The 11,934-nt window shown below is 35.0% G+C and overlaps 1 protein-coding gene across 1 annotated transcript; it reads left to right on the forward strand.

Annotated features, from left to right (window-relative positions):
* Positions 1-7,608: 7,608 nt before the first annotated feature.
* Positions 7,609-9,113, forward strand: LOC110792019 (zinc finger protein ZAT5-like). Its single transcript, XM_021996810.2, has one exon. The coding sequence runs from the start codon at positions 7,938-7,940 to the stop codon at positions 8,886-8,888; it is 951 nt and encodes a 316-aa protein (XP_021852502.2). The 5' UTR covers positions 7,609-7,937; the 3' UTR covers positions 8,889-9,113.
* Positions 9,114-11,934: the final 2,821 nt, after the last annotated feature.

The raw sequence follows: 11,934 nt of genomic DNA on the forward strand, positions 1-11,934 counted from the left end.
TCCCACGTTGGAGCCAACTTTCCAAGTCGCGGATCTTTGGTGTTGGGGAAGACTTTCCTTAAAACCTAGTCGCCTTGCTGGAAGACCTAACTCGTACATTCTTGGTGTAACTTCTTGCAAAATTTCGTTGGTATGACGCCATTCTATCCTTGGCAGCGTGCTGTTGGAATCTCGACTACAGGTGGGATGACGGCTTCACATCCGAAGAGTAATGAAAATGGAGTGTGGTTGGTTGTTGTTTTGGGTGTCGTCCTGTCGGACCATAGTGAAAGTTCGTTGGTGTTTGAGCCAATGGATATATAGGTCTCTCCATGATGTGGTAGTTGGTGATTGACTTGTGGAAGGTTGTTCATTGATTGAGAAGGTCTCTTTTGTGATGGTTGGGTGCATGAGGTGGATAATAGGAATTGCGGATAGTCTGGTTGGGTTGATGTTAGGCTTGCTAGTGCGTCGGCTTGGGTGTTTTGGTCTATTGGGATCTGTTGGAGGTTGCATGAGTCGAATTTTTGACAAGTGCTTTTGCTATCTCGAGGTAGGCTTGCATATTGGAGTCCTCTGTTGCATAAGAACCGTTAATTTTGACTAATAATCAACAATGAATCATAGCGTACCTGCATGTCGTGTGCCAGCGTCAACCCCAAGATCAGAGCTTCGTTCTCTGCTTCGTTGTTGGTAGCTTTAAACTCGCAGCAGATAGATTGTACTATCATGCCCCTTATGGCGACTTTAGCACGATTCCTAGCTACCACCGATCTTGGAGTGACGAGCGACCAAGCAGGGGCGGAGCCAAGGGGGGGCTAGGGTGGGTCATGGCCCCCCCTATGGCTATGAATAATTACTAAATGTTGCAGTTATAAACAAAAACAACAAGTAGCTGAGATGGTAAATGTAAACTCACATGACTTTTTGACAGCCCACCATAGGTTCAAGTCCCAGTACATGCAAATTTAAGTTGCCTATTATTGCTTTTTTTTTTTTACTTTCATATTCTTCTTTCATTTATTGGTTGTTAATTTTTTTTTCCTACAAAACGTTGTTCCAATTCTTTGCTTTGACAACTTGATTTTTATGGCCAACATTAACAAATAATTAAAAGGTAAAAAAAGGCTTTCTTTTTTGTTGAAAAAATGATTAAAGAGTATATTTTGAGCACACTACATCATAGTATATTTGGCCCCCCCAATTAAAAATTTATGGCTCCGCCGTTGCGACCAAGGATAGACTTGTAGACCCAGAAGCAGCAGCAGCCGCAGAGGCAGTCGGCCGAAGACGTTTCATCGCTCGTTCACCCATTTCAGACGCTGACATCTTCTCCACAGGCTTGGACGACAAGGTATGTTCTGCATTAAAACTCTACATGTCAAAATGCTACCCTTCGACCAAAACACAAATCAAGGCACAAATATATCAAACCCACAAGATCATACCTGAAGTGTTAACCATCTCCTCTTCAGAATAGCCCTCTTTCCCTTCCTCAGACGAGGAATTAACAACAATCTCTTCACAGAAATTCCTCTTTCTTCTTCGACGCATCGTCTGGTCCAGCCCTTCTTCTTCCTCGTTGTCGCTTGTTTCCTCGCCCTCCAAATCCTACAAGCGACTCACTTCGCAATGAAACTTCCTCTCACTTACAGAATACCCCAGAAACCTCACCGTCTTCTCGTGAGAGTCGGCTTTTAAACCCAATAGCGACGCGTCGATAACCACAAAACAACATAAAGTAAGACGATGTTCAGTAGATTAACAACGAAACACATAAACCACAAATATGTACCTTCCCGTGTCTAATCTTCCACTAAGAAGTCTCCTACTTCCCCTAGCGACTCTTTATTGACAAAAACAAACCGACTTTGCCAACCCCTATCATTTACCCCCAGGCCAGATGCCAAGTTCGTCATATTCTTCTTCATAACCAATGTGTAGCGGTTACAGTCCTTCATCTTCAGATCATAGGTGTAAAGCAGATCCGCCAAGTCAAATGGTTTTTCCCAATCAATGGTGACTCGCTCTATCACCGAAAAATTCCTCTAGATCTGAGGCATCAGCTGCCCCGGACTTAAATTCAGCATTTCAATGAAAGATTTGGCCAACAGAGTGAAGGGGAAAACGCAACCCAATCAGGAAAGGATATTCATAGAGCACCACGTATCCCGGAGGGCAGTGCAACGCTTCCTCACCCAGACCCGGGATCGCAATTTCTGCCAACGGCAGCAAACCAGAAGTCTCTAACAGCTCCTCCGGCTCAACAACGGTAGTATAGGTCGGATTATTCGAAGCAATCCAGCCAAAATAGCCCTTATTTCTATCCATAACTGCTACTACCTTAGGTCGAGCCATCACTCGCGAAAAATTCAGTGAGAAAAACGAAGGAAATTAATAAAATTTACGTGAGCACCGGCGAAATTCGAACAGGAAGTTAATTCTCCTCCTCTTTCTCTCGCTTTCGAAGTTTAGATCTAGAAATTTTATCTAAGATTTTTTCGAAGTAGTTGTGAAAAATATTGCATGTTTCTCCCACTATTTATTGGCCTGATTTTAGCAGGTGCCCAAGTCCGAGCAGTTGGACGGTTTTCCCTTTATTCAAAATTTAAAATTATAACTTTGCTTCACTTGCTTCTGCAAAATCACAACTGGGGGAAAATTGTTATCCCGTTTTTTGTACTAACGACGTAACTATTTTGTCGTATGATCATGTCGTGTCGCCAGGTACTGCCGTGACTGCAGGGTAGGACGTGTCACCTGGAAAGGTCGTGAGCAAGTTAAAGAGACCGACAACGAGGGATAGACGACCAAGAGTTAGGTTAAGATCAAGGCCCAAGGCCCAAGGTCCAGCGCCGTAAGAGGTTTGAACGAGTCAAGGAAGCAGCCGAGGATTAAGTAGACCGTTGAGGATAGGCGAGAGATGTGGAGAAATTGGTGTCCAACGACCTCCTATTTGCTAGGGATTCTAGTAACCAACCTATCTGTTGGGTTCAAGCTATAAAAAAGACGAAGCCTAAGCAAGCAGAGGACACGTTAACTCAAGCATTCAAGCAATACATCATTATTATTCAATTTAGCCATTGTTAAGCAATCATTGAACCTTTATTATTATCGCAAAAAGACTTTTCTTTTACTTAGATTACTAGGGATATTAGTGGATTGGTAGCCTCATTGCTACCCGCGGTTTTTCTCTCTATTCCTGGGTTTTCCGCGTCACCATCTCCTTGTGTCGTCTCTCTTTTTCTTGCTTAATTTATTTACTTGCTTAGTTAGTGTTGACCAAGCCAAGTGCCGCCTCTTAAACGAAATTTGGCATAACCACCTCATATTCCACACAATGATTATTTTGATCCTCGTTAATCACCATGTCAAACATAAAGTTATTTTCATCCACTTTACTTTGATAATCATACCATCTAATACTGGATGTGAAAATATAGGACCCATGTGATGTACACATAGGACCCCCCACCCCAACAAGGATGTGAAATGTATTAATATACTTCGAAGTACACATTTTGTTCAATTATGTTTTTATATAGATAAGAATAAACACGTTTTTTCCATAATATTGAATAAGAGAATTTTTTTTGGAACAAATGCAATATTTTATACCAAAGATTAATTGTTGAAATTTATTTTCTGGAAGTTTGTTGTAATTTATATAGGTATTTTATTTTCTGGAAGTTTGTTGCGGTTCATATATTTTATTTTCTGGAAGTTTGTCATCTCCACATTGATTTTCTCTCTTTTAATATAGTATATATAGATATAGATAGTGGTTTATTGATGGCTTATATAATTGGAATTGAAGCAAGCACATGATTTTTTCAATGCCCGATGTTATAGAGTGAAATTTTGTTTCATTGCCTTGATAATGATGAGGGTTGATATTTTTTTTCTGAGGGAAATTTTATTTTAAAAATTGTTAAAATAACTGGTATGGGAATATAGCTGCAAAATGAGAAATACTCCAATAAAAAAAACTGAAAGAGAAAGAGAGAAAGGGAAATAGAAAATAAAACGGATGAAGAAAAAAAGTTAATTATGATGTTAGAGAGAATCTCCCATAAATTATATATGGGTAATACTCCATATATATAATTGCTACAAAATAAACATAAGTTAGAAAAACGATATGCGTATATGTAATATAAAATTTTGCTCCTTGATTAAGATTATGATACGAATTTTCTTTAACTTTTTTTTTTGAGATTAGGCATCATGTTATATGGAACTTCTTTTTAAAAAAAGTATATTATTTAAGAGAGTCGAATGAATGAGTGGCATTTGTCATCACCACATTGATTTCCTCTCTTTTAGCATATTATTTAGATGTAAAATAAAGGCAAATATACCCAACAAATGATTAAAGAAAAAGAAACTAATAATACAAAATGAAACTAGAAAACTCTTAAAATTGTTTTTCATTTAAAAGATTAAGGAGCTATTAAATAAAAGGATAAGTAGAAATTATAAATCCGAGACAGAAAAGATACAAAGTTATTAAGAATTTCTTTTTCAATAAGCATGTTTTAAACAACCTTAGTAAATACTACAGAGTACTTCGAATATTACAGCAAAGGTAAATATTCGTTATACATATCCACATTCAATATAATATACATATTTTAAATAAAGATTGACAATACATACAAGATACAATTAGTCATTAGTATATTTAAGTGTAATATTTTAATATACAAGCTAAGAGATTTTAAAATACTTTTAGTAAAAGATGTTGTAGACAACCTTGTTAAAAAAAATTTATTTTTCTTTTAAACAGATTATTGTCATATTGTAAATATTGTGATATTGAAGAAGATTCTTGGTATAATTTTTTTAGTCAATGATCATATATTTCAACATGTTATTTTAGTAATATATACAGACGAAGAAATTTATTTCCATAAGTAAATAAGTATTTTGTAGTGTAATACTTCCTTCGTTCTTATTTACATGACACAATTGGGTTTTGGACACTATTCACACAAGGTCCTTTAACTTCCTTTTGTGATTTATACTTAAGAAAAAACATAGTCGTGTGGGGTCTTATTAGATGCATCTCAATAAATATTTTTTAAATATCAAATTTTTATAATTTTTTCTTATCCATAATTGAAGATATTGATGTTTGAAATCGTGCAATTGCAGACGTGCCTAAATAATTGTGTCATTTAAAAAATAACAGAGGAAGTATTACCATAAGTAATTGGAAGGGTCAAATAAAAATATATAAAATAGTAATTATTTTGTTTTAAGTTTGATTATTTATTTATATCAAAAGAGAGGCGAATCAATGATTGATATTTGACATCACCACATTGATTTACTTTCTTTTAGTATATTATATAGATAGATAGATAGATATAAATATTAGATTATGAAACGGACTAAAACGAAAAGTATAAATATCATTTTGAAATGGAGGTAGTAGGCCGGTAGCGTTTATGAATTATGATATCAATTAGAAATGATTTTCAACACGTACAGGCGAGTTGGTGACTAAAACCTATGTAAAATCGTTAATTTCATACTATATGATCCGAACTTAATGGACTATCATATCTTAAACACAAGTCATGATTAGTAGTTACATTGCTGTCGACTGTCGTACTTCTTGACTCTTGGATTAGAATACTACCAAGTAAACATTGTTTTCGTACTACTTAACCACCAAATTATCGGTTACTTGTACTTCAAATACAAGTATGTATACGGAACACCATACAAAAGTAGCACATATATTACCAAATTTGACATCATAAACATGTACTACGTATAAATAAAACATTACAACTTATCATTTAATACTGAGAGTGATGGATAGTTCAGTTGGTTAGAGCTTCCATCCCGATTTCAGATGATCCTGGGATCGATTCTCATTCCCGCGCTTGTAGCTCATTCGCACAAAAAAAAACTTATCATTTAATACTTTGCCTGTAATTAATTTTCGAGTTGTGGAAACTATCCAAATGAAGGATGTGGACTGTCATATGAGTCGATCATATCTATTCGGACTAATTATGCACTTTTACTTTGGTACAATGAGTAGCATAGACAATACAAATTTCAAATGGAAGATTCAGATATGTGTATACGGACTCTAAATTTTAACAACTAAGCCAAGACATCATCGATAGTTTCAAGTATCGGCATTCATAGCAAACTTAATCAGAAACCATTATACGGAGTATTTTATAAGGAAAAAGGTAATAACTAATTTCATAAAATTTAATCATGGATCATTACTGTGAAATTCCGAAAGGAGTACGTATTAAAACAGCCAATCCTCTTATTTTAAATCATTAAGATAACAAAATCGGATGCTATAGAAAAAATATTTTTAAGACAAAAGAAAACATAATATTTGTAACTCAAAGATCCACATGGTTTGTGTAGTATAGGTCACGTATTTAAAATTCTACTTTTTTATTTATAATATGTATTTCCCCTGTGTTTCATTCACACAAAATATATAAAGGTCGTTGGGTAGATGATTATATAAAGGGCAATGATGGAAATTAATTTTCGTTGTAAATATGTAAGAAAAGTCATCTTCAAATATTTGTTCATGGTAATGCTAATTCACCTTATGTATCTCATCTTCATCATAAATCTTCGTTACCATCTTGGATGGTATAGTGGGTAAGAATGAAAATTTATGTATAAAAATATTTAACTACTAATATATCCAATTTCGTATGTGAAAAAATTATAAAAAAAGTTGATATTATGAAAATAAATCCCGAGACCAATCTAACAAGATCTTACATGTAACGTTTTGATGTATATAATGGTTAAAATTTACGGTCAAAGTTTTTATACTTTTGACACATTTTCCAAAGCGTAAACAACTTTCTGAAACGGAGGTAGTACAAAGTAATTCCGAGAATGAGATGGCATTACCATAAACAGTATGATGTTAATTTCCCAATTAAATTGTGTAAACATAGATATTTACTCTCATTATTGCTACGGCGTATATATTACATTATCAGGTAGACGGCTACCAACCGGACCGGGTCATTACGTATTGTTCAATTACCATACAATTATACATATATAGGAAGAAATCATGACGAAAAACCTCAAACTTTACAACAAAAATGTCAACAGAATACATTTCATTACACACATACATACATTGATACATGCTATATTTAGTTAGTACTAGTAATAATGGAGTAAATTGCCTTGAGTCTAAAAAAGGGGTAAATAGCCAGTTAGAGGTCACAACCCCAAGTTGTTGACAGTTAGTTTATGATAAGGGGAGAAGTGGAGAAGTGGCACTACTATTCTATTCTATAATTCTATTCTTTACTTAAAATAAACAAATTAATAAAAATAAAAAATAAAAAAGTAGGAGAATTGAAGCGCAAAAACCGTGGGGTTCCAGGCTTGCACTCTAAACTTCCAGAGGGAGTCGTTGAGGAGAAGTAATGGGTTTGCTTGAAAGCCAACCGAATCTCACTCCTTTCCCTCACCTCTCCTTCTCCTCCTCACACTTACATTGCATCCTAAAGCTTGGTATATTATTTGGAGTTGGAGTGTGTCATTTGTACTACATTCCCATCACCACCTACTGGGATCTAATTTCGTCTACATCTATCTGTTGTTACGCGTCTAAAAAAAACAATATTCTATTTTGGAAGGGCATCATAAATTCACGGCTACTAGTTCACATTATAATCCTCAAAACAAAACGCCTTTTGCACCCTACCCTTTTTCTTTGCTTTCCTTTCTCTACTTATACCCTAACTCTACTTTCTTTTCTTCATTCTAATCCCATCAATTCACTACTCTCTCTCTCTCTCTCTCTCTCATAAATAAACCTATCCCTTCTATCTCTCTGTAAAACTAACTAACGTCTATATCCCCCAAGAATTTGTTGGGATTAAATTGGTGGCGGAGATTTTAACTAATTAAGCACCTAGCCAGTAATTAAGTGGAGCATGGTTGCCCAACAACAAGAAGCCATTATTGGGGAGAACAACGTCGTCGTTGAGAAGAATGAAATTCATAAACACAGTAACAACAATATGATGATGATGATTAAGGGGAAGCGGACTAAGCGGCCAAGGCCCGTGTCTCCTTTAGCCTTGACCATGTCTTCTGGTACCACCACCGACGGAGGTGCTAACTCTGCCACGTCCGAGGAGTGGGCAGCTCCTATTTCTAGCTCTACGTCTGAGGAGGAAGAGGATATGGCTCATTGCTTAATCCTTCTTGCTCAAGGATCCAACCAAAGTAGCAACAACAACAATATCATTACCAACCATAAGGGTAGTAATGGAATTACGTCATACGAATGCAAAACGTGTAACAAGTCATTTTCCTCCTTCCAAGCACTAGGAGGACATAGAGCTAGCCACAAGAAGCCTAAGCTTAACGTCGTCTCCTTATCCCAACTCAAAAAATCATCCTCCGTTATTTTCTCTCTTATAAACAACGACAACGATAACCACCACCACCACCACCAGCAATACGATCAACACTTGAAAGACGACGGGACAACACTCTCCTTACAAATCGCCAATTCGTCACTTTACACAACTAATATTAGTACTAACAATAATACTAATACTAATAAGACGAAGGTGCACGAATGTGGCATATGTGGAGCCGAGTTTTCTTCAGGGCAGGCATTGGGTGGTCACATGAGACGGCATAGGCCTATTGGTACGACCACAACAACAACAACAACCATCCCAAGTCCAAATGTCAAGGATGAGAAAATGACGCGAAATCTCTTGTCCTTAGACCTTAACCTTCCTGCTCCCGAAGATGAACACCACCACCACCACCACCACCAAAGGGATCCATCTTCCAAGTTCGTTTTCTCATCTAATGAGAAAACATTGGTTTTCACCGCGGCTTCACAGCTCATAGACTGCCATTATTGATCATCATCTATCATTATCATATCATTCAAATATGACTTTAATTAGCCAGACATTTTTTTTATACATGTGAATTTCATTAGATACACACAATTCAGTTGTTATTAATTCAACATTATATTATAATTGTTGTTCATTCATCAACCCAATATGATTCTTTGTATTTATATTTTAATTAAATTGCTAACCCATTATATGAAAAAAGTTAAAGTTATTCTTTTCAGTAAACTCTAGCTAATTTGCAGTTTTTTGGGCAATTTTTGTCATCCAAATTGTATGAAATTTGGTAAAAGCAACCTAAAATGTGGTACAAATATTTATATTCCTTATTTATGCTGTAAGCAATGTATAGGATCTAAGCCAGTACAACCAAATTTTAGTTGTCAAGAGTACTTGCCCACTATTTTCAATATATGATACTTCGTATATACACTCCAGGATATATCATATTTCTTTTTAACGCATAGCACACCCGGTTCACCGGAGCTTAGCTCCGACTACATCCGGATCCGACCCGTGTCGCACACCTTGCTTATGGTGGGTGAGTCTCCCAACAAGAGTTTCTGCATACGGCAAGGCTCGAACTCGAGACCTCCCTTAAGCGGCATCAAGCTGTTTACCACTTGAGCCAACTCTATGTTGGTTCCAGGATATATCATATAGTATATGCTTATAATTGAGAGTTTTGTAATTGAAAGTCCAAATATTTATTACACATAATTGCTCTAATAATCGTCTTATTATTTGTATTACATTCATAATTAAGCTTGTAACGTAGTATAGTTATGCTACATTGCTACTACGTCAACTTAGTGTTATGTTTAGAGGTACAAACTAAATAATATTGGGAATTATAAAGAGAAAATGATAACAGCGCGTCTCCTGTGAGACCAGGCACACCATCAACTAAATTAGTGTTTTTGCAGTAACAAGGAGCAACGACGACAAAGAGTGATGGCAAAGCCAAATATAATAAAAAGGACTCTGATCATGAAATTCCAATAGTTGAAAACCTAATTAAGAAAGGGTAAGATACTAAGATTAGTGCCAAGGTCAATGAGCAAATTGAAGTTTAGTTTTGTAACAACTCTAGTATTTGCAAAGTTTATTGAGCGTTTAAAAACATAAATATATTATGATAAAATGTAACTATTAGAATATATAATTATAACTATTTAATTAGAAAATATATTTGATTGAAAATATATATGATTAACAGAACATAACTATTTAATCTCACTACGTAACTATTTGATTAAAAAGTACAACTATTTGACATTAAATTGGATTTGTACATGTATAAGACCGTTTTATAGACGTTGATTAAAAAGTAAAACTATTTGACAATAATGAATTTGGTTTTGTACATATACTCCCTCTGTCCCTTAATACGCACCGATTTCCTTTTCAGGCCGTCCCTTGATACTTGCACCGCTTCTATAAATGGAAATCTTTACCAATATTATATTATTTCTCACACGTACCTACTAACCCACCTACACCCCTACTCCCTACAAAAAATCATTTAAAAATTCACACCTCCCACTCAACACTCCCCACCCATACACATTTCCCACTAACTAAATTAAAAAATTAACCCTCTATCAACTATTACCCATTAAATTAATAAGTCAATTCAAGTGTCTTAAACTCCGCACCGTCAAACCAGTGCGAGTATTAAGGGACGGAGGGAGTATAAGACCCTTTTATAGAAATTTTCAAAAGCTTAATTGAACATCCCGGAGGCATATATACATTTACACTTACCACTGTGCATGTGGCAGTGCAGTGTAGGTGTGGAAACACGATATAAACATGTCTAGACTAAATAAATTCTACTTATAGAAGACATGAGAAAGTTTCTTATGCAACAATGTTCAATCATTCTCCTTTTGAAGCAAAAGAACAATTTTGTTAATTATTGTATGTTACTTCCACATTGATCATTACATCCTAAATGAACATAAAGTGTACGTATTATCTAAAAGAAAAACACGATGATACGTGTGTAATATAAAAGACGAATTGCCGAGAGTTATTGTTCATTTCATTAACTTGATTCTATCTAGTTAAGTCAAATCGAAAAATGTAATTTGTTATCTTCATAAAAATGACTATTATGTCTTCGTATATCGATACTCTTACATAATTATATGTTTTCTTATATAATCCTGTTAGGATATCAAAATTAAATCATCTTAATCGGGAAATAACTTATGTACGCACATCTAATTTTAAGCAAAATGTTAACAAAAAAAATAATTTAAAAAGAAGTTGAAAAACTATTGGTTGTGAGTGGGGAAATATGTTGGGTAAAAGTTGGGTTATAGAATAACAGCAAAGAGAAGTAGATAGATACCAAAAGTGATGGGTGGTATGAATTAGGTTCCATATTCACGTCTTTTTGTTCGTTTGAGTGACGGCAAAGTTGGACCCTTTGCTTTTTTGTGTCTACTGTTTTTTATTATTAAAATAAAATAATAAAAAAGCTGATTTTCCAGGGAACTTTTGGGCTTTAATCGAGGCATATTGTTTAAAATCAGTTATAATTAGCTCATGATTAGTTGAGTACCTTCCTATGGAGGAATTAATGCACTCCCACGTGTTATTATTCTCTCCCTATTCATTCATTCGATTTTTCTTTTTTAATTAGTTTTTGTTCCGACGATGCATCGGATTATTACATTAATAACATTTGATTTTTTTTTCGCAATGATAATATGAAACGTGCCATGTTTTAGTGGTAAAAACTTTATTCTTTAAACACAGGGTTGGAGTTCAGAATCATATGGTGTGTATGACTCATAAGTTGAGCGCCACATGTCACATAAATTTCTTTAGAAACGTTTTTTTAATATATATTATAGATAACACCAAGTAAATACCCGCTATTGATCGATTTCCCAAAAAAAATAGCGGCCAAAATTTAATTATAAAATAATGTGTAAAATTAAATGACAAGTAAAATCTGGGAAAAGGAAAAACAGGGAGTAGAATGGAGTGGGTGTTGGAAATCCTAGTAAGAATACAAAAGAAAAATGAGTGGGGA

Source organism: Spinacia oleracea, chromosome 5 (genome assembly GCF_020520425.1).
Source record: "Spinacia oleracea cultivar Varoflay chromosome 5, BTI_SOV_V1, whole genome shotgun sequence".
Lineage (NCBI taxonomy): Eukaryota > Viridiplantae > Streptophyta > Magnoliopsida > Caryophyllales > Amaranthaceae > Spinacia > Spinacia oleracea.